A 25,260-nucleotide genomic window follows, 5' to 3' on the forward strand; every position below is an offset into this window, starting at 1 on the left:
TTCCGGGGCCCTGTAGGCTCAGCACTTGGGGCAGCCCTGACAGTAAGCGTGCAGAGCCGCAGGCCTGGCCTTTCCCTGTGGTCCCTCCCTCTCCTGGCCCGAGAGTTGGGGGCTGAAAAATAGAGGTAAGGAGCCATGCATGGGGTAGAGTGAGAGTCTCATCCCAGTGCCTAGCTCAGGCAGCCCTCTGAGCCAATTCTCACCCCAGGGCAGCTCGCTTAGTTCTACTGAGAAGACTATTTAGCTTCCTGTTTCCAGTCTAGGGCGTGGGGCTTATGGGGCAACCCCCTCCTGCAAGGCCACCTGTGCCTGGCCACTGAGGACACCCAGAGGTGCTACACTTGGTTTCCTACCCTCCACAAAGACCCTGTGCCCTGGCCCCCAACACATCCTTGGGAGCACACCCTGGCATGAGTCCCCCTGTCCTCAAGTGCTGCCCACCCCCCCCCCCCCCCCCCCGCCACACACACACCTGGCAGATACAGAGGATGACATTCAGGTAGCTGTGTGCTAGGTCTTGTGTGTAGAGGGGATGGCCCCATGTCCCTGGATCTCCGCATCTCTCAAGGATGGACACCCTCTGTGTAGGGTTTCTGGATTTCTAAGTGACCATGTTGGGGAGAAGTCAGGGTAGGGGCAGGCTTGCCTGGTCCGCCTGTAATTTAGGTTTGTGTGTGAGAGATTTGAGTTGGCAGAGGAGCAGCGCCCGAAGGCTCTCCTGGGTGGGGTAGGGTGGGAGGCAACATCTCTATGCAGGTCAGGTATGTGGCTGTCAGAGGGGACCAGGCCGGGGGCTGCAGGAGGGAGAAACCAAGGCCAGCTGGGCCTTCTGCGCCCTATCCCCACAGTCCTAGGGCTAGCAGCTCTTAGATGGGGGTGGTAGATGGGCTGGGCTCTGCAGCACCAGGGCTCCCGGGTTGCCGGGGGCATACAGCCCACTATTTCTGGCAGCGCAAGGGCATGTCTGGGGGGTGCCCAAGAGGAGTAGTAACACATCCCAGCATCGCCTTCCCCAACACAGCCCCCACTCTGACGGTCACCTCAGCAGCCGAGCCTTACATCCTGGTGGAGGCAGGTACCTTGGGAGATTGTAGTGTGTCGTGGCCACTCTTGGAAGCTGATGCCACAAACCTACTTGTGGCATCTCACCGGGGTCATCGATTTACTGGGGATTTCCCAACCTCCTTGTTAGGAGAGAACACCAGTGTTCTGTCTCCAGGACCCCTTGCCATTTGGCATCCTGAGCTAGAGAGAGTGGGGGTGCAACCTTGGCAGATGTGGAGGAGGCCTGGGGGCACACAGCAGGCTGCCCCCTCCGCCATCACCACTCCCCTATGTGCACTACATCCCTCAGTTCACCCAAGTGAGACATTTGCAAAAATAATAAAAATAATTTTTTAAAGAGGAAAGCGAGAGGTGTTTTTATCATTGTGGGAAATGACTTACATGTCACTATTGTGGTCTGCGTTCTCTTTGGGTATTTTCTGTATGTAACTATATAGTTTCAAAAAAATTCCAAACCGTGTTTTGTCTGTGTTTCCTTATGTGAAAAGCCAGCCTCATGGATGCATTTCCCTGGGTGAAGCCAGCATCCTGGGCAGGACTCAGCTGCTGCCCCTGCCGGCCCCCACTCCTTGGACCCTGCTCAGTACTGCCCCACATACACATCTTGTCTGACCAGTGGGAAAGCTGAGGCATAGAGAAGTGGGGTCCTCTCTGGGCTGTCTTGTGAACGCTGACATTGGAAGGGGAGCCCCAACACAGTCTCTGCCCTTGGCCTATTGAGCTGAGCCAGTCTCTACCCCCGTTGGCCTCGCTCTCTCACCCCTACCACATCTCCACTTACCCCTCACTGTGCTCCTTACACTCCAGCAGCCTGCCCTCCAAGCAGCTCTTTTGGTTTCAGGGCCTCCCTGTTGTGCTCCCCACCCACCAGACCCAACTAGGGACCTGCAGAGCCCTTCACCCTTCCAAGAGAAGAGGGTTCCCTGGATCCAACTTCCCATCTCCTGCAGTTCCTCAGACTTGCCCTTGCCCCCCACTCCTTGCAGCCTCATCACCGGTCCTGGGCAGTCTTCCCTAGACCCACAGACCCATCTACCCCCTCTCTCACTTCCTCCACTGTGGGCCTCATGGTTCATCCACCGGCTGAGAGTTCTACCCTATTGGGTCTGTTTTGACTTCCACAGAAAATAAATGCAGCCACCTCACACTCTTTCCGGGCCTCCCCTGGGGTCTTTGGACACCAGTCTCATCACCCTGCATCCGGGGCTGGATGTGCTGTGTAGTGGGGACTGAAACCTCTAAGGCATGGCAGGTGTTGGTTCCTCAAAGCAGTGGATACAGGACAGGCATTTAGAGGTCTGAGGCCCGGGTGCACCAAGCCCTCAAGAGTTCGTTGTGTGCGCACTGAGGAAGAAGTACTTTGTTCACTTTGGAAGACACATCCATCCCCCCTTTTCCCCCAAAACACGGGGAGTTGTGTCCTTGAACGCGACGGCTCTGGGGCTGCATTCGCGGCTGTTCCGCGGGCTCTGTGAAAAGGGGCGTATTTGATTACATGCACATATCCAAGTACTCAAGGGTATTAGATCGCAGATCCCTTCATTTCCTTTTATATGAAGGCAGTGTGTCTCCCACGTAAAGTCGCTCACGCAGATAGGCTTTGCGCGTGTGTGAGTGGTTAGCGGCAGTACGAGCGCAGGAGACCGCACCCTAAGGGCGGCTGCGGGGCCGGGATCAGGGGTGAGGATGGGGCTCAGCTTCCACGCGACCCCAAGAGCCTACGGAGGTGCCGATCCTCCCGCCGCCCTCTCACTGTCCTTCCTGACCGGACGTCAGCCGGACTACAGCTCCCACGATGCCTCGGGCGGCTGGACTACATTTCCCGGGATGCCCCCCGCCTGGCGGGGGCGGAGCCGCGGCGGCGGCGGCAGGGAACGCGGGAAGTCCGGATCCCCGCGCGCGGCTGATCGAAGATGAATGTGGAGCGCGAGCTTCGTCGTGAGTCTCCGGGCGGAATGCTGGGCGAGGAGAGGGTCTGGCCCACTCAGGCGAAGAAGCTTAGCGTCCCTGCCTCGTCTCCCTCTCTCTGCAGAGCTGAGCAAGGCCAAGGCCAAGGCCCAGAGAAGCGGGCAGCTGCGGGACGAGGCCGCCCTCTCCCACCAGCTGGGGGAGCTCCTGGCCAGCCATGGTACGTGCCCCGGGCCTGGCCCATCTTGTGGTCCAGGGCCGGGAGAACTGTAGGGCTGGAGGTCGGAGCCCTGGGGGGGCAGGAAGGGATGGGGGACCGGGCGAGCCAGCGGGGACGGGGAGGGGGGGGGTGGGGAGAGGGGGGCGGAAGGCCGAGGGCAGGGGCCAGGAACCTTGCTGAGCCGGCCGCCCAGGGCCGGCCACGACCTCGCTCGCCCTCGCTCGCCCTCGCTCGCCCTCGCAGCCTCTGGCCGACTGCCCAGCCAGGGCTGAAGCCTGCCGCGCCTGCCTGCCCAGGCCGCTACGCAGAGGCCCTGCGAGAGCACCAGCATGAGCTACAGCTCCTGGAGAGCATCGATGACCCTCTGGGCTGTGCCGTGGCCCACCGCAAGATCGGAGAGCGACTGGCTGAGCTGGAGGATTACTCAGCTGCCCTGAAGGTGGGCAGAGCCCACTCCCACCCCCAGCACCCATGCTGACCACACCTGGCCCTGCAGAGCCCACACTTCGAGCTGGTCCCTTTCTGAGGAGAGAAGCACAGTTTTCACTGTCTTGGCCTCTGGCTAGAGGGGGACACGCTTGGACGTGGCCTCTTCAGGCAGCCCTGTGTCAGGGAATTGTAGTCTGGTCTTTGGGTAGGCACATCACAGCCTGGGAGTCTGGCCCCACAAACCATTAACGAACATAACACTTGAGCTGTGTTTGTGGGCCAGCTGGGGAGTTGGCACAAGTGTCCACAAAGGGCCTGCTCGGGTCCTGGCGAGTGGGGCTGCAACAGCCCAGCTAACTCCCAGTCAGCGTCTCCTCCATATGATGATGATGGCTGGTTGGAGTGTGGCACCGCTGTCCCCACAGGCGGCCCATGGCACAGAGGATATGGGACTTGCGCAGCCTGGCTTTGTCCTGCTCTGTGGGGATTTGAGGGGTGTAGGGGGTTCTCCTTGGCAGAGGTAGGCGCCTCCTGGAGTTGGGGTACATATGGGATTTGCTTGAGGTGGGAGCTGGCTCACAATGGCCATTCCTTTGCACCCCAGCACCAGCACCGCTACTTGGAGCTGGCCCGTTCCCTGTCTAATCATACTGAGCTGCAGAGGGCCTGGGCCACCATTGGCCGCACTTACCTGGACATCTATGACCACTGTCAGTCACAGGACGCCTTGCTGCAGGCACAGACTGCCTTTGAGAAGAGCTTGGCTATTGTGGACGAGAAGCTGCAGGGTGAGGGCCCTCAGAGGCCAGGCCTTCCCAACCTCTGCCTCCTGACCTGCTAGCAGAGGAGGCCACGGCTCCAGTGTCTGCTCTGTCTGTATGGTGGGTTCTACTTGCCTGGGCCCACCCTTTGCTAGGCTGAGATCTGTCCTCAAAGCCTCCCATGAGGAGGTGCATGGCCTGTGCTCCCCACATCCTCACATCTGGGCGTTGTCTGCTCCTTCCCACGCTCTGTCTACAGCAGGAGCTTGTCACCACAGCAAGAGACAGGAAGAGGGGTGGGGGAGAGGCTGCACAGACCCCGAGTTAGATACCCCAAGTGGGGATGAGGCCCTGAGGATTTGTGGGGGCACCTTCTAGGGACGCTGACCAAGCGAGAGCTGAGTGAGATGAGGACCCGACTCTACCTCAACCTGGGCCTCACTTTCGAGAGCCTGCAGCAGATGGCCCCGTGCAATGACTATTTCCGGAAGAGCATCTTCCTTGCCGAGTAAGGCCTCCGCCCCTGGAGGAAGGAGCCTCCTGAGAGAGCACCGCCTGCCCTCCCTGCTCACCTGCCGCGCGTCTGTGGCATAGAGCAGGCTTGGCTTAGCATCAGCAGCTACATGTCAGCGCTTGGGTGCCCCCAGTCACTCTGAGCCCTGTCGCCTCCCACAGGCAGAACCGCCTCTACGAGGACCTATTCCGTGCCCGCTACAACCTGGGTGCCATCCACTGGCGCCGAGGGCAGCACTCCCAAGCCATGCGCTGCCTGGAGGGGGCCCGTGAGTGCGCACGTGCCCTGAGGAAGGAGCTCATGGAGAGCGACTGCTGCGTGCTCATCTCGCAGGTGCCCACTTACAGCTCTGGGCCTTGCCTGCCGAGGGGCTCGGGCTCCAGGGAGCCTGCAATCTCACCTTTCTTTTCTCCCCAGATCTTCCAAGACCTGGGGGACTTTTTGGCTGCCAAAAGAGCCCTGAAGAAAGCCTACAGGCTGGGCTTTCAGAAGCCTTTGCAGAAGGCGGCGATCTGCCGGACCCTTAAATATGGTGAGCCTTGGAAGGGGACCCAGGGTGCTGAACTTCCCCCGGAAGGGGTGAGGAGATGGCGGCACCAGTGTGAGGCCTTTTCCTGCTCCCCACCCCCTTCTTGTTGGGAAGAGGGCCCCCCATCTCTCAGAGCCTTCAGCATGGTGTGTCAGAGGGGGACACACTGAGGGACACATTGAGGGTGCTCAGGAGGCTGGCTGGGCATTTATAGACGAGCCAGGATCTTTTTGGCAAGGCGGAGACGAAAGTGTTGCCAGAGAGGATGGGAGAGCAGACGGCACGTGTGGCCCGTGAGGACTGACAAGTGGCAGGAGCTAGTAGCTCCCCTTGTGAGCCAGGTGCTTCTTCGAGGTGTCAGTTACTAGTTTCCTGATCCATGCAGTAAGTCCACGAGGTGTGTTTTGTTACTGCCCCCTTACCTAGGGGCGAGCAGAGGCCTAGAGACAGTGGACGGCCCACCCAGGGCTCACGAGTCACAGGTGGCGGTCGGGTCGGGGCCCCACGCTGTGTCCCCTCTTCACTAAGGCTCTTCTTGCAGTGCTGGCAGTGGTCCAGCTGCAGCAGCAGCTGCAAGAGTCGGAGGCCAGTGACCCCGGGCGTGCCATGGGCATCTGTGAGCAGCTGGGGGACCTGTTCTCTAAGGCAGGCGACTTCCCCAAGGCGGCCGAGGCCTACCAGAAGCAGGTGTGCGTCCCCTGCTGGGGCGGGAGGAAAGGGGCGGTCGGGACACTCTGGGCTGGTGGGGTGTGAGGCAGCCCTGGCCTCGCTGTCACTGCCTCCACAGCTGTATTTTGCAGAACTGCTAAGCAGGCCGGGGCCCGAGCTGGCCGTCATCCACGTGTCCCTGGCCGCCACCTTGGGAGACATGAAGGACCACCGCCGGGCCGTGTCCCACTATGAACAGGAGCTGAGGCTGCGTGGTGGCGACGCCCTGGAGGTGAGCAGTAATGGCGTCCGGTCCCACCCGGGGTGCAGAGGGGCTATGCGAGTAGGTCTCCACGGCTCTGCCTCAGGACCGCCACTCTCGAGCGTTTGTGTGGACAGGCATTCCCTTTCTAGGGCTGCCGTCCTCCTGTTTCGTGGGGGCAGCAGTGGGAGCTGGGCCTTGGCCGGGGCCAGTTCCATGGGGCGGACAGCAGCCACAAAGCTTATCCCTCCTCCTCCTCCTCCTCCTGCTCCAGGAGGCCAAGACCTGGTTAAACATTGCGCTATCCCGAGAGGAGGCCGGCGATGCCTATGAGCTGCTGGCACCATGCTTCCAAAAGGCTCTCAGCTGTGCCCAGCAGGCCCAGCGGCCCCAGCTGCAGGTACAGAAGCCCATCCACGCACGTGGAACCCCCCAGTGCAGCTTTCCTGCGACCTGCCTGTCCTCGTTCCCCACCCCCATCTCCCCGTTCAGGGTGTCTAGTGCCCCTGGAGCCCTGAACTGGGCATCCCCTGCCCCTCAGAGGCAGGTCTTACAGCACCTTCACAGCGTGCAGCTAAGGCTGCAGCCCCAGGAGGCCCCTGGCACTGAAGCCAGGCTGCAGGAGCTGAGTGTGCCCAGAGACCAGGAGGAGGACGAGGATAAGGAGGAGGAGGAGGGTGATGGTGACACCCCCGAGGCCAGCGACGTGGAGCTCTCGGAGAGTGGTGAGGCCCGAATGCTGCCTTGGCCCCTATGCCAGCTGCACGTGGCATTTCCTCCCTGACACCTGCTGGGGCTGGGCCCTGGGCTGGGCCGGGCGAGGGTGGAGTCCTCATTGGGGCTGCTCACCGGCTCGCGACAGGAGGATTCAGCCTTGTGGAGGAAGGGCGGTCTGTGCTGGTAGATGGAAGCGGGGAGTGGGGGCGGGGGGCTCTGGGGCAGCTCCGGAACCTTCCTGGAGGAGTCATTGATGGGAAGGCTAGTGGGTGTCTGCTGGGGAAGGAGGTGCAGGGTCAGACCTGGAGAAGTGGCACCACGAGAGGAGGGCACAGGGCAGACAAGAGGGGAGTGGAGACAGCACGCTGGCTGCCAGGCACAGGAGCTCAGCACTTCCTGAAACCCTTGAGAGCTGGTGCAGGCTTTCTCTCAAGGCTGGCAGGGTCAGCCTTGTGGGAGGTGGGTGTGCAGGATAGGCTGGAGCCATCACCCAGGGGGTGCCAGGCTGGTGGGTGCAAGCCGGTGGCTCGCTTCTGGCTGAGAGGCGGGAGGTGGGAGACCTGTCCCTGGGGCCACAAGGAACGAGTTCAGTTTTGAATTTGAGGGGCTTCCAGAACCTCTCAGTGAGCGGCCAACGGCTGTGGGAAGGTTATGCCATGCTTTAGAAGGGGGTTAGGCTGCGTGTCACCGGTATGTGGGTGTAGGCAGCCAGAGGAGAGTTAGAGGGCCAAAGCAGGAACTATAGGTAATACCACTCAGCAAGTGGTTACGTAAGAGGAGCCCGTGAAGTAGAAGAAGGTTCTGGCAAAGACCAGCAGCAGAGGGAGTAGAGGACAAGAGCAGAGAAGAGGAGTGGGGTCAGCCAAGTGAGTTGGGGGAGGCAGATGCAGACAGGAAGGCCAGGCACGTGCAGGTGGAGGGCACCTGGGCTCACGGGATGAGCTATTTGTAATGTGAGCGTGACTTGGCCCAACAAGGGTGCTTCCCAGGAGGGGACAGAAGTCTGGGGTGGGGAGATCCTCAGCACATGATGGATAGGGGTCAGGTGGGCAGAAAGGTCGGGTGCATCCCCTGTGGGCCGGGGGTCTGTGAGTGAGGAACAACCACGGACAGGGCTGGGAGTGGAATAGCAGTCCACACTGGACCCCCATCCTCCAGGCCTGGAAGGTCAGGGGAGCCTGGGGACGGGGGGGCTTGGCTTACGTGGAATGGGCCGGGCTCTGTTCCAGAGGGTGATGCTGAGGGCTGGTCCCAGCAGCCGGAGGAGGACGAGGAGCTGCGGGCCTGCCTGGGCCGGCAGAGGGTGAACAAGGTGAGGATGGTGTGGGGGTACTGCGTGTGTCCCTCCCATGCTTGCCAGGACTGCCTGGTCCCCTCACACCTCTGCTTCCTGTCCTGGGACAACTGTCCACAGTGGAACCGGCGCAATGACGTTGGGGAGACTCTGCTACACCGAGCTTGCATCGAGGGCCGCCTGGGTCGTGTCCAGGACCTTGTAAGGCAGGTGGGTCTGCTGCCTCGTTCTAGCTACTCTGTGGGTCATGGGGACGCTCTCCTGGGGTGCACTGTCTCCCTGAGGGGATAGGGCAGGGCATGGGGGCTGCAGGGTGCATCGTGGCTGCTGGGCCTGCACAAGTCCCTTCGGGGGCCTCCCTGAGATGATGCATCTTGTGTGGGGACCATCTCTCTCCGCTAGGACCTAGGCCAGGGCAGAGCCAGGCCTGAGGGTAGACTTACGGGGCCCGTTCTGAGTTCTGAGACCCAGGCCCTGGCTCTCCTGGGACCTCAGAGCCCCACAGTGAGGCCAGCCTGAGGGATACTCAGGTTAGGCTCCTTCCCATCCTTGGTCTCAGGGCCACCCCCTGAACCCTCGGGACTACTGTGGCTGGACACCCCTGCATGAGGCCTGCAATTACGGGCATCTGGGTGAGTACGGGGCTGGTACGTGCCAAGGACGGGGGCCAACAAAGGCTGGGAGCTAGCTCACATCTCCTGGCCCACAGACATTGTCCGCTTCCTGCTGGACCACGGGGCTGTGGTAGATGACCCAGGCGGCCAGGGCTGTGAAGGCATCACCCCTCTGCACGATGCCCTCAACTGCGGCCACTTCGAGGTGGCTGAACTGCTCATTGAACGGGGAGCGTCAGTCACACTCCGAACCACGAAGGTGAGTGGGGGTACAGGCCAGGCCGTGGCGGGTGGGGTGCTCCTGCCGGCCCTGCTCAGCCAACCGCCACGCAGGGGCACAGCCCGCTGGAGACACTGCAGCAGTGGGTGAAGCTGTATGGCAAGGATCTGGACAGCGAAACCCGAGAGAAGGCTGGTGCCATGGAGAGGCTGCTCCGGGCGGCCCCCTCAGGCCGAGGCAAGTACAGACCGTCTGCCCCTGGGGACGGCTCTCCCTGACCTGAGAGTGCCCCAGGCCCTGATTCCAAGTGACGTCTTAGCATGGGTGGTTGGGTAGTGACGGACGCTGCCTCACACGAGATTCTATCCCCCCACAGCTCCCCACGGCTCCCAGGCTCCCCACGCTCTTCCACGTAACCAGCTGTTTGACCCTGAGGTCTCTCCTCCCTCGAGCCCCTGCCCAGGACCCCCAGAGACCTCTCAGGCTCGTGCCAGGGTCTCTCTGGGGCAGACAGTTCCAGCTGTGACCAGGCCTCGGAGGAGCAGGCACAAACTGGCCAGCAGTAGCAGCTCAGAGGGTGAGGACAACCCAGGCCCCCCCCGACCGAACCAGAAGAGGCCCCGGCATTCTGTCCAGCCACAACAGGACAAAGCCTGGACGCCCGGATCCACCAGCAACCGGGAGGCGGCGGCAGCGAGTGCTCCCTGGGTGGGCGTCCGAGGCGTGGGCGGTGCCCAGAGCTGCCACCTGGGGTCCGGCCCACCTTGGGGTCCAGGCGAGGCCACCCTGCAACGGCCAGCGCTCATCCCTGAAGAGGAGTGTCTGGCCTCAGACTGGCTGGAGGACGACTCACCACTGCTCCACAGCCGCCAGGATGGCCATCTGCCCCGCTCCCCAGGCAGTGGTGACAGTACTGGTCGTAGTGCCTCGGGGTCAGGCAACAAGAGCTCCAGCAGGCCCCGGGCCCGGGACAGGCAGAGCCGGCTGCCCCGTCTCAGGAGTTGCGGTGCACTGGTCAGGGCAGGTGGAGACGGAAGCTCGGCTGCAGAGCCTCCGTGGAGCCCGGATGTCTCCAGGGCCTCGGGCCCCAGTGGGGAGAAGAGTCCTGTGGCGGGCCAGCCCTCGGTGGGTGCACTCCCTGGGTGGGGGCGGTGGGGGCAGTGAGGCTAGACGGCTGTGTTTTCTGACTGAGGCTGTTGTGCCCTGCCCCCACCCAGCAGGGTCCGTCTTTGCCCCCTCCCATCCGGGTGCGAGTGCGAGTTCAGGACAGTCTTTTCCTCATCCCCGTCCCACACAGGTAAGGCGTCACGTGCCCTCCGAGTCCCAGCTTCCCCGGCACCCCTGGGAGAACCCTCACGTTTGCAGATCAGATGGCGCGGGTCACAAGGGCTTACTTTGACTTGCGTCACCTTGCTGTCCAGGGGCCCTCCCATGGCTGACGTGAGGTTGCAGGCCAGGGCAAGAGTGCCCCGCAGGAGCACAGACAGGGCACTGGAGTGGTTAGGCCAGGCCCCGTGGCCCCTAGGAAAAGCGTGGAAGAGCTGCAGAGAGCACGGGCATGTCCTGGGCAGGGGCAGCGGGAGGGGAGGGGAGGGAGCCAGACAGAAGAGCTATAGACCTAGAGATGGCAGGACCCCAGGGGCTTTTCCTCAGTGTGTGCAGGGACCCGGCCAGCTCAGCTTCCCCTTTGTCCCTGCAGCAGGGAGGTCCACTCTGTGGCCTGGCTGGCTGATCAGGCTGCCCAGCGCTACTGCCAGGCCTGTGGGCTGCTGCCGAGGCTCGTCTTGCGAAAGGAGGGAGCCTTGCTGGCCCCACAGGACCCCATCCCTGATGTGCTACAGAGCAACGAGGAGGTGAGTGGTAGGAGCCTGGGCCCTGAGCACAGGAGAGCCCCCAGCGTGGGGGGCCCCCGGGGCTGTTTAGTGACGGTGCTTTGCAGGTATTGGCTGAGGTGACTTCGTGGGACCTCCCCCCGCTGGCTGACCGCTACCGCAGGGCCTGCCAGAGCCTGCAGCAAGGTAGGAGCCCAGGAGAGCCTCAAGTGGCCTGGGCAGAGGGGCTGGGTGTTCATGGTCCACTTTCCTGTGCCACCCCCAGGTCTGTGGGCCTAATGTCCCAGAGCCCTAGATATCCACCGAGGCACCCTCCCCCCGACATCTGGCCTCAGGTTTTCCTCCTCTGCCCAGTGCCCACACATGTGGGTGTTCCCCAACACTGGCCCTGTGGGAGGCGGGATGGCATAGAGTCACCAGAGCCACTGAAGGGTAGGTCCAGGGTGGCTCTCCAAGGGAGCTTGCCTTGGGCCCTGAGATACGGCGGTGACAGAGGTTGGAGCCCTGCCGAGAGGACCTGACAAGTCAGAGAAGGGACAACCCCACCCACCAGCCATGCGTGGGGGCTCAAGTGATGCTGGGCCCACAGGCTTGTGGGATTGGGCTCTGCAGCACCTCTGGGGTGTCCCAGGGCTCATGTGTGAGGAGGGAGATGTTTGGTTTGACCCCCCAAGATTCCCAGGGCAGAACGGCGGGTTCTGGTCCTGGTGACGCTATATCCCCCCCCTCCAGAGGAGCACCAGGAGGTGCTCCAGGCCATGGAGTGCCAGGGCTCGGGCCCCTCATTCAGCGCCTGCTCCCTGGCCCTGCGCCAGACCCAGCTCACCCCACTGCTGCGGGCCCTGAAGCTGCACGCGGCTCTCCGGGAGCTGCACCTGGCAGGGAACCGGCTGGGGGATGGATGTGCTGCTGAGCTGCTGGCCGCCCTGGGCACCATGCCTGGCCTGATTCTCCTCGATCTCTCTTCCAATCACCTGGGCCCTGAAGGCCTACGCCAGCTTGCCACAGGCCTCCTGGGGCAGACCACCTTGCAGGTAGAGGCGTGGGGAGCAGCAGGCTGGCAACAGGGCGGCATCAGAACGTTTGCCATCAGCCTGTCGTTGGGTGGGAAGGTGCAGTGGCGAGTGCTGACCTCTGCCCAGCTCTGGGATGGCAAGGAGACCAGATTCTCCAGGGGGTCCATGTCTTCCACAGAACTTGGAGGAGCTGGACTTAAGCATGAACCCTCTCGGGGATGGCAGTGGTCAGGCCCTGGCATTCATCCTGCAAGCCTGCCCCTCACTCAGTACCTTGCATCTCCAGGCCTGTGGCTTTGGCCCCAGCTTCTTCCTGAGCCACCAGGCAGCCCTAGGTAGTGCCTTCCAAGGTGAGCTGATGGGCACGTCCACTCCCTGGCCCCAGGGTTCCAGTTGCCATCAGAAGGGCATGTCCAGGGGCACAGAGAGCCTTGAGCAAGAGGGGCCCCGGGCGACCAGGCGTGGTGTCTAGGAGCACATAGGTGGATGTGCTAGGTCTTCCTGGGCTCGGGTCATTCCCCTAGGACGTGCCATGGGCCGCTGTCCCTGTCTCCCTATTCTCACCGGCTCTTAGCGTTCCGTTTGCCTTAGATGATCCCACCACGGACACCGAGGCCGCGGAGAGCGGTGGTCCCGAGGCCGCGGAGAGACTGGGAACTAGGAGTCCTCCAGGGGGCCTTTCTGCAGAAGTGGTGGGCTAGGAAGTGGGGCTTGGGGATGTGAGAGCAACAGCAGAGGAGAGGCTGGGATTAGGGCAGCAGGAGGTGCTCTCCAACCCCACCCCATCATTCACAGACACCCTGGCCCAGGGCCTGGCTCAGGTACTCCGTCCTGGCTTGGGCTGGGGGAGGCAGGTAGCCCAGAGATGGTGGGAAGAGGGTGGGCTCAGGAGTCTGGCCCTGTCCCCTCCCTGCCTGGGAAACCCCAGGTGGGAGTTCCCTCAGTTCTGCATGCACAAAATCTCAGGGATGATAGCTTCCCCAGAGGGATCATGAAGGTGTTGGGCCTAGGACTGCAGCTGGGCTGGGTTGGTGACCGTGTGTGGCTGACAGTGGTTCTGGTCCCCCGTGCAGATGCCAAGCACCTGAAGACACTGTCTCTGTCCTACAACATCCTGGGCGCCAGTGCCTTGGCCCAGGCCCTGCAGAGCCTGCCCGCTCACACCCTCCAGCGCCTGGAGCTTAGCTCTGTGGCAGCTGGCAAGAGTGACTCCGACCTCGTGGAGCCTGTGGTCAGATTCCTGACTAGGGTATGTATGCGGCTGGTGGGAGAGGGGTGGGGGCGGGGGGTGCCATGGCAAAGCCAGGCTGGGCTGTCCGGGCTACAGTTCCGCACCTGAGACCTGGCAGGGGTAGGAGCAGCCTGGGAAGAGGGTTGCAGGTCCAGAAAGAACAGCTGTGGGTGAAGCTTTTGGGAGAGCTGCCTGCCTCGGGCTGTGAATTCCTGGCCGGCAGGAAAGGTGCCTGGGACCCCAGGCAGATCCCAAGGTCTGGCCAGGCTTCCTAGGGCTCTCTCCCCTGACTCTTCCATGTGGGGCTGATCCCTGTGATTTTCACATGTCGGGTATGACTTAGAAGGGGAGGCGTTTCCTTTTGATTTTCACATTGAAGGGATGCTGCTCCCCTCTGGTGCCTTGGGGGTCAGGCAGTCTTTGGCCCCTTGTTTCTGAGGAAGAAGGAAGGTATCTGACCTGGGTTTGGGTCCTCTACTGGGAGGCAGAGAGGGTAGGTGCCCCACTCAACCCTACTCCTTTTGGGCCTCTGCTGTGTCTAGGAAGGCTGTGCTCTGACTCACTTGAGCCTGTCTGCAAACCACCTGGGCGACAAGGCGGTGAGAGAACTGAGCAGGTAATGCTGTGCCACCCACTCCTGCACTATTCTGAGGGAGTCTGATCTCAAGTCCCAGTACCCTGGAGCGCTGGGTTGGGCAGGGAAGGGAGGTGAGCTTGGGGACCTACCTGAGGCCCTGGTAGTAACAACTGGTAGTAACAGCTTCTTCCCCTCACTCCTTCCAGCTTTCAAGCCTGCCTCCTTGTGTTTCTTCTTCCCGTACTCCTGAGGCTCCTGACAGCCTTTCCCATTACCCTTTGTTGTAGCAGCCCATACCGGGGCCACTCATGACCCTCCAGCCTCAGCTGGCTCTTGGCGGTGTTGCGCACCCAAGCCAGGGAGGCATATACCCGGGCCTGGTCACTATGGTCCTGGCCCTTGGCAGTGTCCAGCTGGCCCTAGAGAAGTACTTGCACCCGTGCATACTGGGGCAGAGCCTATAGGGCCTGGCCTATGGCTCCCAGAGCTGTGGTTTGTCTGGGGCAGCTTTCTGCAGTACTGGGGGCCTCCCTCCCTAGAGGCTGACCCCTTTATCTCTTCCCTTGTTGTCTTAGATGCCTTCCTCTTTGCCCCTCACTCATTTCACTGGACCTGTCTGCCAACCCTGAGATTGGCCGTGTTGGCCTGGAGGAGCTCCTGTCTGCCCTCCAGGTGCGGCCCCAAGGCCTCAGTTTCCTTGGCCTGTCAGGTGAGCTTGGGGACCTACCCGAAGCCCTGGTGCTTCCTCTAAATGGGCTGTCACTGCTACCAGCCAGATGGCAAAGGTGGGCTGGGCTCCTTTAGTTAGATACAGTGGGGAACAGTGACCAGTGTGACTGGAAGGGGGTATAAGCCCGGTTCCTAACACAGGGCAGGGAGGACCATGGGGGCTTTGCCTTTGGCCTGTTCAGCCTGAACCTCAGAGACCATGGTGACTGGGGTAGGGGGACGGGGGTGGGTCCCCTTTCACAAGGATTTCCTAATTACCATTGGCAAAAAGACAGAGCTCAAGATCAGGATGGCAAAAACTTGCCACCGAGGGATTTTCCCACTTGCAGGCAGGGCCTGCCCTGACTCTACCTTCCCAGCCTGTGTATTCTCATTTTGGCCACACCCAGGCACAGTACCCTACCAGAGCTGCCTTGACGATGACCCCAGGAGACATTAATTTGGTAAACTGGCCACCCAATAGCCTGACACATCCAGCCAGGGCTTGGGGCAGGAGAGTACCAGGCTTTGCCCTCTAGGAGGATAAGGACTAGGAGTGGGTGTGTACATAGGGAACCCCTGGGTTCCTCCTGCTCCTCACTCCCACCCCACAAGGCCAAGCCGGCTCCTCCAAGAAGGCAGCCCTGAAGGCAAGCTGGTGGGATATCTGCACACAGCTAAGGGGCTGCTTCCCACACACCTGGCATCTGTACCTGTCCTCTCCCCTAGCTCCCTAGGGTCCTGAGCCTGTTGGGCACTCTGGCCTCCCTGGAGATCAAACCTTGACAGCTTAGTGTCTGTCCTCTTAAGACCCATAGGCATTCCTATAGTGTCCATTTTACAGATGGAAAGACCCCAGGCATTGTCATAGAAACTGTCAGAGGCACAGATGTGATTGCAGCATTTATTTTAGCCAGTCTCCCTCCTGCCTGCCTACTGGCTATGAAAGGAGCCCACGGACCGGGTGGCCTCTCTGGAAGCACGCACGCCTTCCTAGGGTGTTAGTGGGCCTCTCCTGGGCATCTGCCCAAGCACCTGGTTGTAGCCCCTGGGGCTCAGGGGAAGTGGCCTCTTCCTGAGGACCACGTTGGTAGAAAAGAACACAGGCCTGGGAGTTCCATAGGTGTACTGCGAACGCCACTGGCTCCTGCGGGATTTCCCCGTCTACCTCGCTGGGGCCTGCTCCCTGAGACCAGCTCCCCCCTCCCCCCCTGCAGGCTGTGCTGTCCAGGGCCCCCTGGGCCTGGGCCTCTGGGACAGGATCACTACGCAGCTCCAGGAGCTGCAGCTGTGCAGCAGACGCCTCTCCACCGAGGACCGTGACGCCCTGCGCCAGCTGCTGCCCGGCCAGCCTGGAAGTGCGTGCACACTGGACCGAGGGCCCCAGCTCTTCTACCGGCGCCTCTGACAGGCGGCGCTGCCCTTGCCCTGCAACCCACCCTCGCCTCAAATAAACGATCGCCGCTGCTGCCTCCACCCCCGCTGCTGCCTGGAAGGCGGGTGGGAGGGGGAAAGCGGGGGTTCACTTTGCTGTAGGGGAGCTGAGAGCCCGCTGGAACTGGGGGCAGCTCTGGTCATTTGGTGGTTACGCGGAGAGGGCAGTCTCCTTTCCCGGAGCCCCTTCCAGTCTGTGGGTTGTACGGCCGCGGGCGTGGCCAGGAGTCGGGACGCGCCCATTTCCGGGTGCGCAGGCGCAGACGTCATGGTGGTAGTCGATTGGGAGGGAGGTGTGCTCAGGGGCAGACCTTGGTGGTCGAGCGTAGATTGCGGGAGCCAGGGGTAAATGCGTGCGCAGGCGCAAACGTCAAAGAGAGCGCCGAGCGGTCGATTGGGAGCGCGGCGCCGCGGGTCCCCCCCGACCGGCAGAGCGAGCGCAGGTACCCCGGGCCGGGTGGGGCGAACTAGGAAGGGCCAGCTGAACCGGATGGGAAAAGGCCGCTGGGCTAGGTCCGTGCGCGTCGTCTTGTCGCACAGGGTCCCCCTCGCGCCCAGGCACCTCGTTCCTCATCTTGGGGTAGTCTCTTTAGTCCCGGCCCCGCCCGGCGTTGCGAAGCCATTTCCCCGGGTTTGACGCCCCTGAGAGCGGCGTTCCCAGCGGGCGGGAGCCCCGGGTGTGTCCCGCGGGTGCCGGTCCGTCCCGAGCCCCACGCGGACCCCGCGTGCACCCTCCGCATCCGGTCGGGCCTCACCCCCACGGTCCGCCCCACTCGGGGCGCCTCATTGCTTGCTTGGACCCGGGGGCAGCCTGGGCGGCATCTACACAGTCAAATGTGGGCATTATCTAGAAACTCGCTTTTCGGTTCAGTGTCCGGCCTCTGAGATTTAGCTATATGTTCGTTTGTAGCTAGGGGACATTCGTTTTCGCGACAGAGTGGAATCCCACCGTAGAACTGCAGGCGCTTTCTTTATTTCTCCACTCTTCAGTCCTCTCCGCCCGGGCACCCCCTCTTAGAAGCTCGGGACGGGTTGCTGAGTAGTCTGGACTTCTGTAATGCATCTGCCTTCCCTGACAAGATCCCTCCCTCGGAGACGTGCTCCTTAACCCTTTCCCTCTGGTCCCTCTGATCCCTGGGTACCCTAGGGCTCCAGCCTGGGCTGCTTTCTCTCTTCGTTCCCCTGTTAATCGTCCCCTGTGGGACGCCACCTACCCCCAGTGTCAGGCGTCAGCGGTGCTAGCTAGCCTGGCCTCTCCTCTGGCCTGAACTGCCTCAGCACACCCTGGATGACTGTGGAGCCTCTGGAAACCCACACAGCAGCGCCAGGGCGAGCGTTCCTGGGAGCCTGCTCCTTTTCCATCTCTTCGGACTCAGCTCACGTGACTGTCATTGGGCCAGAAATAGGGGACTTGTTCTTGATTCCTTTTCAACTAACATTCTGTTTCAAATACTTCTTCGGTGGGTTTGGTTTCACGTCCAAAGCATGGCTGAAACTGACTCTAGGCACTGCATCAACTACCTGAGTGGGCAGGACCCTCCCAGCGGCCTCATGCTTTTGTTCTTTCTCAGCCCACTTCCCCCCTGGGAGCCCCAAGAGCTGATGTTTAATCTGTCAGTCCCGCTGCGTTAGTATAAAACTCAGTTCTGATCGCCAGAGCTGTGTACCTTGGTTCCGCCTCCATCCTCATTCGGAAAGCTCTGTCCCCCGCTTGTCTATCCCTCTCACTGCATTCCTCTGAAAGGCCTTGTGTTATTTACGCTTTTCTCTCTGCCCAAATGCTCCTCCCCTGGTCTTCTGAAACTTGCCACCTTCTTATCTTCTGCCTTGCATCCTTCAGTGCGCCCCCACCCCTCGCCACTGGTCTCTCCTCTCCTGAGAGGCTCCTCAGCACCCACTTCCTCCTGACAGTCTCTAGGGCAGAACTGGTGTTCTCACCACAGCACATAACACCTTGTGTGTTCATCACTATGATGTAGGCAGGCCAGGTCCAGGGGCTCAGAGGGGGTCCCTGCTGGACCAGCCAAGAGGGTCCTTACCTTCACACAGGTTAGAAATCAAATGTGAGCCTGAAGGAAGTGAGAACAGAGTTTATTGAATAGCATAACTGACAGAGCATAGCAGAGGGAGCATCTGGGAAATTCGGAAAGCAAAGAATAGTGAGTCTCTGATTGGGGTCAGGAGTTTTTATTGAGGGTTATGTCCTCTCAGGCATCCAGACATTGGTCAGGACAAAGACATATCCTGGGGGTCTTGACATCAAGATGTCTAAAGTCCCATGGCAATGGCCTGGAATATGCACAGGACAGCCTTGGCTGGTCACTCTTCAGATGTTATCTACTGTGCTGACTCCAAAGAAATTATTAACTTCTTGACCTTTACAAGGTAGACATACATCGTTTGTGCTATAAGGCATGTGCAAGGCAGGGGTACAGGTGCTAGCTAGAATAAAAGCAGAATAGGAAGTAAAAAAGCAGATATTCGTGAAGTTCTTCAGTTCCCCTATCTCAGCTATCTCTCGTCTGACTCTGACTCTGCTGAGGGCAGGGAAGCTCTTCATGAGGTCCAGCACATGAGACCCAGGGGTGTTAGGGGTCACCTTTGATTTGGCATTGGCTCTACTCCCCAGGTCTCTGCTGTGGCCCCCTGAGCCCTACAAGATGTTTCACGGGATCCCAGCCACTCCAGGCATGGGAGGTGAGTGTGGCCCAAGCTGGACCCAGGGACCCAGAGGGTCCAGGCCTTCAGGCCCTGCTGCAGAGGCCAAGGGTTGGGGGGGTGGGGGAGGAGCTATAAGTGTCTCCCCCATACAAGCCTCAGTGGGCAGCTAGGGACTGGTGCAGTTTATCACCAGGGGGCCCAGAGATGACCTCCAGGTGGGACCCACTTGGCACAAAGATAAGAGCTTTAGTGTGGCTGGAACCTCAGGGGGTCCTGGGTATCCTGGAGTCAAGCCAGGGGAAAGGTCACAAAGCATGTGACAAACATCATTTGTGCCCTGTCCCTGCACCGTAAGCAAGGTGTGGTGACCCTGCTATAGAGTGAGGTAACTGAGGAGCAGCAGTGGAATGAGGAGCCAGGCCTGGCATGTGTCTCCCTGGCTCCAGAGGAGTGTCGTGTGCTCAGGTCCCCCACCCCGCGACAAGGAGGCGGGGTGCTGGGAGTAGAATTCTGTCTTCCAGTTCCCTCTGGGCTCTTTGGGATGTTTCACAGGGTGAGGCCTTGGGTGGGCTAATGAAATGGGGCTGGGATTAGGGCCAGTGGACAAGCCCCCTGGGGTTGCCTTTGCGGCCAGCTTGCTAGCTCTCTGCTCTGTTGCAGCCCCTGGAAACAAGCCGGAGCTATATGAGGTGAGTGGCAGATGTCCACCTGGCCAGCATTGGCCAGCGCCTGTGTGAGCCTCACCTAGACCCCGCAGCCACCCTGGTACCATGGGCTGACACGCTGTCCTCTCTCCAATAGGAGGTGAAGCTGTACAAGAACGCCCGGGAACGGGAGAAGTGAGTCCCGCCCCTGGACTGCCCCCACCCAACACACACTCTCACACACACACGCACACACACACACACACACACACACACACACATACCATGTTCACCTGCCTCCCCTGAGTAACTTCCCCCAACCTCTGGACCACCCCCATTCTGGGGTCAGGCTGGCGAAACAGTTCCCAAGGAGCCTCTGCTGGGGCAGGGGGGGAGAGGCCGCTGAAATGCAGAGCTCTGCCACAGCTTCACCTGGGAGGGCTAGTGCCCTCCCTGGGCTTTGGTAGCCGTGGCCTGATGGACACACTATCCTCAGGTATGACAACATGGCGGAGCTGTTTGCGGTTGTGAAGACAATGCAGGCTCTGGAGAAGGCATACATCAAGGACTGCGTCACCCCCAACGAGTGAGAGCCCACTGACCTTGCACCGGTGATAAGAGCCAGTCTGTGGAAGCTTGTTTCTGCCTTCCAGGGCATGGGTGCTCAGGAGGAAGCAAGAGCAGGGGTCTGAGGCCTGAGCCGGGGATTCGTATGGATCCTGCCTCCTCCAGGCTGCGAGGGGTCCACTCCTGTGGGAACCACCCAGCACAAGGAGGCTGCCCCTGGGTGCTTGTGGCTTTGGCACCGTCTCAGCCAGGAAGTCCTAGTCGTGGTACAGAAGTGTCTCAGGAGGAGAGACCTGTCTACCACCTTGGTCGGGGGTTCCCCCTGTGCCGGGGGCTCTTCCTGGGCACAGATGTCCTCATTGACAAAAGGGCTTCAGAAGGCAAGCAGAAGGGTCAGGGAGATCAGCATGTGAGGCGCTGTTGGCCAGGCCTGGCACTTAGGAGATACACGGGGCCTTTGTTCAGTGAGATAGGCCTGCCTTGTAGGTCCACAAGCTGTCGATGTGGAGGTGTGGCCAGTGTATTCCAGAAGAGGGGGCTGGCCAGGCTTCTGCCTGGGTCTGGGCTCATCCCGTGTGGCAGCCAGCCATATTTGGGCCACTTCCCTCTTCTGCTTACTGTCCTCCCAAGGTCTTGTATTTAGACTCCAAGGGAAGCCTCAGCCTTCGTGGCCCATCTCTGATCTCTCTGAGAGCTGCCCTGTGTCTGGATGGGCCGAGAGAGGGAGGAGGTGTGGGCAGGGCTGGCCTGTACTGAGGGCAGCAGCCTGGCCCTCTCCCTAGGTACACTGCAGCCTGTTCTCGGCTCCTGGTCCAGTACAAAGCCGCCTTCCGGCAGGTTCAGGGCGCAGAAATCAGCTCCATTGATGAATTCTGCCGCAAGTTCCGTGTGAGTGAGCTGGCCCCTCCATTTCCCGGGGAACAGCAGGCGGGAGGTGTGGGTGCTGTTGGGGAGGGTCTGGCCACCTGCCCCGTGAGGCCCAGTACCCATGGTACCCGCCCTCCCTCAGCTGGACTGCCCACTCGCCATGGAGAGGATCAAAGAGGACCGTCCTATCACCATCAAAGATGACAAGGGCAACCTGAACCGCTGCATTGCAGACGTGGTCTCGGTGCGCTCCCGCGGCCTCGGGGAGCTATGAGGGGCCAGAGGGGCTCCTGCGGCCTCGGGGGCCTACGAGAGGTCAGGGGGGCCAACGCTGCCTGCCGTGGCCACCGTGTACACAGGAGCCCGGGGCTCCCAGGGCTGCGCAGCCCTCACACACACCGGGAGGGGGTCTTCATAGTTAGGAATGAGGGGTGGGCAGGACCTTCTCCCTGGGCAGCATCCAAGAGGGACCCCTGTGGGAGGCACCGAGGGTCAGTGCAGCCAGGGTTCCCATGCGCCCACAGCTCCAGGAGGCCTAGCCAAAACCCTGTGGGCCAGGCGGCATAGAGGAGAGCTCATGGGCTATGGGAACAGGGGGGTCCAGCAGGGACCCAGTGACCAGATAGCCAAGGAGAGAGGCCGAGGAGGGAGACAACGGGCCAGACGGGCTGGGTGGGGGCTGACCTGGGCCTGGCCCCGCAGAGGAACCAGGCCCGCGAGCTGCAAGGAGTCCCCCACCCTGAGCCCCTACGGCGGGTCTGTGGTACCTCACACACACACTTCTTCCCAGCTCTTCATCACGGTTATGGACAAACTGCGCCTGGAGATCCGTGCCATGGATGAGGTGCGGCTCCCGGAGGGGACAGAGGGAGGGAGGGGTGGCTTGGAGAAGGGAGTGGCAGGGGCGGGGGTAGGAGAGGGTTCCTGGCAGAGGAAGCCGAGCGTCCTGTCCACAGATCCAGCCTGATCTGCGGGAGCTGATGGAGACCATGCACCGCATGAGCCACCTGCCCCCCGACTTCGAGGGCCGCCAGACCGTCAGCCAGTGGTGAGCATCCCTGCCCGAGACTTCCCTGCCCCGCCAAGGACCGAGAAGCCCCTCCCGTGCACACACCTCAGTGCTGTGCTCCCACAGGCTGCAGACCCTGAGCGGCATGTCGGCCTCTGATGAGCTAGATGACTCCCAGGTGCGCCAGATGCTCTTTGACCTGGAGTCGGCCTACAACGCCTTCAACCGCTTCCTGCACGCCTGAGGCCCCCTGTCCCCGGGGTCTGGGGAGGAAGGCTCTCCGGTGGGCCCGGTGGAGGGGCTGCAGCTGCGCTCCACGCTCGACCCCTGGGCGGTCTGCATGCGCCTTGCCGTTCATAGCAGCTCCTCCGTCTGTGTGTCCGTCCACCCCAGAGCTCTCTCCCTGCCCTCCCCACAATAAAGATGCTTTCTCACCCCCCATGCCTGCTGTGGCTGCCCTCCCCCAGCCGGGCCTGCCCTGCCTTTTTGTCTTCCCTCTGGGCCCCGGGTGGGATCCTGCCTCGCTGGAGCACAGAGGCTCTGAACGTGCGGCCCGTTCCTCAGGAAAGGGTCTGACGCCAGCTTCCCTGGGTGATTGGGAGCAGGGGCCAGGTAAGGCTTGAATCTGACCACAGAGGAGGCTGCCTTTCACATCCGCTTCCCCACCCTTCACCTGAGAGCTCTAAGCAGCTGGGGGGCCGGAACACTGCTGTGCTGCCCCCGGTACCTCTCCCTGCCCTGGGGGACGCCACAGGCCAGCGCAGGGCCTTGTCCTTGTAGTGGTTCACCGGGGCCCCAGTAGATGACTCACGGGACAGACAGTTTGTCCTGCCCACCACAGAGGGTGTCCCTTGCTCGGGAGCAAGGTCAGGTGGGGGAAGCAACGGTCCTCGGGTGGGGACACGGGTGTTCACGGGCCGATGCTGGCTCAGTTACCAGTGTTTACTGCACCTGCTGCGAGGCCAGGGGCTGTCAACCCTGCAGAAGCCCTGGCCCCCGGCGTCACAGCCACCTCCTCACAGGCAGCTGGCAGCAAGCCACAGACCAAGGCTCTGGATCCCGGGGTGCATCGGGTCACGTTTTGGCAACTACGGCACTGGGATGAGGGACAGGCTAGAGCTTAATTGTAGCATTCCTTTTTCCTAGTAGTACTTCTGGATGTCTGTAGCATTAAAGGCAATCAAGTAAGGTGTGTAGTGTTTCGGATGGTGATAAAGTCTGTGTGTGAACTGGCTGCCAGTTGGGGAGGTGCCATTTTGCACGGGGCAGGCGGTCAAGGATAGCAGAGTCGGCAAGGAAGAGAGGAGTAGAGAGCCATTTGGCAGAAGGGGGGCAGAGAGGCCAGGTGAGGACTTGGGATTGTACCTGGAGCCCTGGATGCCAGCAGGGGCCTCAGAGCGGAGGCGTGCCCCGTGTCCTTTGGGTCTTAGTAGGGAAAGACAGCAGAGAGCGGCGACTGGCATGGGGGGCCTGGCCCGGTGGGGGCTGGGGGGGGCAGAGAAGGGTCCTTCGGTTCTGGGTGTGGGCCGTGCTGTGTGTCACACCCACAGTGTTTGCTGCTGGGCTGGATGCGGTGTGCAGTGAACACCCAGGCCTTGCACTAGAACAGCTAGACGGAGGAGCTCCTGTGGACATGTGGACACCTGCATCCAGAGGGGCTCCGTGAGGGTGTGGCCAGAGCTGTCGGCACAGGCGGAATCTAATTGTGTCAGCTGGCCAAGGGCATCAGGTGGGTGGCTGGACATCAGAAGCTGGAGTTTCAGAATGAAGGAAGTGAACACGATGAAGGCTTTTTAGCTCCATGGCAAAAACTCACTCTGATAGGTGCCAGGAACTGTACCCAAGAGGCCCTGGGACTGGTACTGTCACAGTTGGAGGTTGGGGATAGAAACACCACAAAGGAGCGGAAGAAGGGATGGCTGGGGCCAAGGAAACCCAGAGACGCCCTAGCCGCGGACAGGCAGCTGGGTCCAGGGCAGACTGAGATGGGGAAACTCGCCACTAAGAGGCCTGGGGAGCCCTCGGGGACTTTGACAGGATTGGGGTGGGGGGGGCTTCAAGGGAGCCTGGAAGAGACTGCCAGTGCCAGAGACCCCAGATCCTGACGTCGGTGGCAGCTGAAGGGGCAACGGAGGTTGTTTTGGTCGATACGGTTTTTTCTTTTTATTGTAATTAAGCGCAACATAAAATTTGCCTTTTTTGGTAAAGATTTTATTTTTTTTTTGTGGGGCTTGAACTCCACAACCCTGGGATCAAGAGCCACACGCTTTACCGACTGAGCCAGCCAGGCGCCCCGACCATTTTAAACATTTTAAAGCTCAGCGGCATGAAGTACACTAAGAATGCTGTACAGCGATCACCACATCCAGACAGAAACTGTCCTCAGTAAACACTAGCTCCCCGTTCCCCTTCCCCAGCCCCTGGCCGCCACCATCCTGCCTTCTGTCCCTAGATTTTGACTAGGTGCCTCCTACAAGTGGAGTCATACAGGGTTTATTTTTTTGCGATTGGCTTCTTCATGTTGTACATGTGTCAAAAATTTTTTAAAGTGCTATCCCCAATGTGGCGCTTGAATTCACGACACTGAGATCAAGAGTCACAGGCTGTACCAACTGAGCCTGCCAGATGCCCCTAAGTTTCCTTCCTTTTTAAGGCTGAGTTCGCCCTCCCCCCACCCCCCATTCATGCTGGATGGCACCACAGTGTGATATCCCTGGGTCCTAAGGAGGGCCTGGGGCAGAGGAGATAGGAAGAGCCTGCCAGGGTTCCCGTTATATTACATAGACCGTATTTCATTCATCCATCCATCCTTCAGTGGACACCTGGGTTGTTTCTGGGTTTTGGAGGTTGAACTAGTGCTATGGACACAGGTGTGTCTGAAGATAGGAGGGACTGCAGTGTGCGTGTTGGATGATGGGATGGTGTAGGAAGGGCCCAGGGACACAAGAGAGGGTGCAGCACCCAGAGGGTGACCCCAGCACCAGGGAGGGGGCAGTCAGATGTGCAGGGGCACTGGTGATGCCTTCTGCGGCCGCTCTGGGCTGGGATGGAGGGCATCTGCTGGGAGAGGTGGAGGGTGCGTGAAGCAAAGGAATATGGGCCAGCATGAAGTTCCTGAGGTCAAAGGGGCTGCCCCAGGGAGTGCCAGCCACAAGCCTCAATGGCTCACGCAATTCTGCCCCTCAGCCCAGGGACCTGGGAAGGCCAGCCTAGAAGGCTGGTCTGAGATCTTTGCCCAGAAGTAATAGACCCTTGAGCAGTGGGTGGCCTGAGGCAGCAGCCAGGTCCCCAGTTCCTGCTGCAGCCAGCCCCGTGGTCCTGGTGCAGTGGGGTAGGAAAAAGGCCAGTTTGTGCCTACAGTCTCCAGAGTGCCTGAATCTCTCCAGCTTCCCTCCTTGCTGACTCAGGGTTCCAAGAATCATCCAAATCCCTGTCAGGCTCTTCCTATCTCCTCTGCCCCAGCCCCTTCTTAGGACCCAGGGGTATCACACTGTGGTGCCATCCAGCATGAATGTGTGGGGGGGCGGGGGCGA

The 25,260-nt window shown here is 60.9% G+C and overlaps 2 protein-coding genes across 4 annotated transcripts; both read left to right on the forward strand.

Annotated features, from left to right (window-relative positions):
• Nucleotides 1-2,920: 2,920 nt before the first annotated feature.
• TONSL (tonsoku like, DNA repair protein) lies at nt 2,921-16,021 on the forward strand. Of its 2 annotated transcripts, none has more exons than XM_030303562.1 (26): nt 2,921-3,003; nt 3,098-3,193; nt 3,490-3,632; nt 4,227-4,410; nt 4,762-4,891; nt 5,059-5,230; nt 5,315-5,429; nt 5,968-6,113; nt 6,214-6,366; nt 6,611-6,736; nt 6,878-7,061; nt 8,283-8,365; nt 8,468-8,557; nt 8,907-8,979; nt 9,057-9,220; nt 9,295-9,418; nt 9,558-10,306; nt 10,399-10,478; nt 10,881-11,034; nt 11,121-11,199; nt 11,746-12,047; nt 12,208-12,379; nt 13,103-13,278; nt 13,803-13,876; nt 14,413-14,546; nt 15,763-16,021. In XM_030303562.1, the coding sequence occupies exons 1-26, from the start codon at nt 2,979-2,981 to the stop codon at nt 15,951-15,953; spliced, it is 4,119 nt and encodes a 1,372-aa protein (XP_030159422.1). In that variant the 5' UTR covers nt 2,921-2,978; the 3' UTR covers nt 15,954-16,021. The 2 variants fall into 2 exon arrangements, with proteins under 2 accessions (XP_030159422.1, XP_030159423.1); XM_030303563.1 differs by having other exon boundaries at nt 10,402-10,478.
• A 294-nt stretch (nt 16,022-16,315) lies between these two features.
• VPS28 (VPS28 subunit of ESCRT-I) lies at nt 16,316-22,915 on the forward strand. Of its 2 annotated transcripts, none has more exons than XM_030303666.2 (10): nt 16,316-16,422; nt 18,609-18,676; nt 19,301-19,329; nt 19,442-19,479; nt 19,781-19,870; nt 20,634-20,739; nt 20,861-20,962; nt 21,509-21,562; nt 21,675-21,766; nt 21,854-22,166. In XM_030303666.2, the coding sequence occupies exons 2-10, from the start codon at nt 18,640-18,642 to the stop codon at nt 21,969-21,971; spliced, it is 666 nt and encodes a 221-aa protein (XP_030159526.1). In that variant the 5' UTR covers nt 16,316-16,422; nt 18,609-18,639; the 3' UTR covers nt 21,972-22,166. The 2 variants fall into 2 exon arrangements, with proteins under 2 accessions (XP_030159526.1, XP_030159525.1); XM_030303665.1 differs by lacking the exon at nt 16,316-16,422 and adding an exon at nt 16,474-16,492 and having other exon boundaries at nt 21,854-22,915.
• The last annotated feature ends 2,345 nt before the right edge of the window (nt 22,916-25,260 follow it).

The sequence above is a fragment of the Lynx canadensis genome, chromosome F2, assembly GCF_007474595.2.
Source record: "Lynx canadensis isolate LIC74 chromosome F2, mLynCan4.pri.v2, whole genome shotgun sequence".
Classification (NCBI taxonomy): Eukaryota; Metazoa; Chordata; class Mammalia; order Carnivora; family Felidae; genus Lynx; species Lynx canadensis.

Coding starts and splice junctions, on each gene's coding strand:
- TONSL (XM_030303562.1), top strand. CDS start 2,979: ATGAATGTGGAGCGCGAGCTTCGTC. Junction 3,633..4,226: donor ATTACTCAGCTGCCCTGAAG/GTGGGCAGAGCC, acceptor TTTGCACCCCAG/CACCAGCACCGCTACTTGGA. Junction 8,366..8,467: donor GCCGGCAGAGGGTGAACAAG/GTGAGGATGGTG, acceptor AACTGTCCACAG/TGGAACCGGCGCAATGACGT.
- VPS28 (XM_030303666.2), top strand. CDS start 18,640: ATGTTTCACGGGATCCCAGCCACTCCAGGCATGGGAG. Junction 20,740..20,860: donor AATTCTGCCGCAAGTTCCGT/GTGAGTGAGCTG, acceptor GCCCTCCCTCAG/CTGGACTGCCCACTCGCCAT. Junction 20,963..21,508: donor GCATTGCAGACGTGGTCTCG/GTGCGCTCCCGC, acceptor ACTTCTTCCCAG/CTCTTCATCACGGTTATGGA.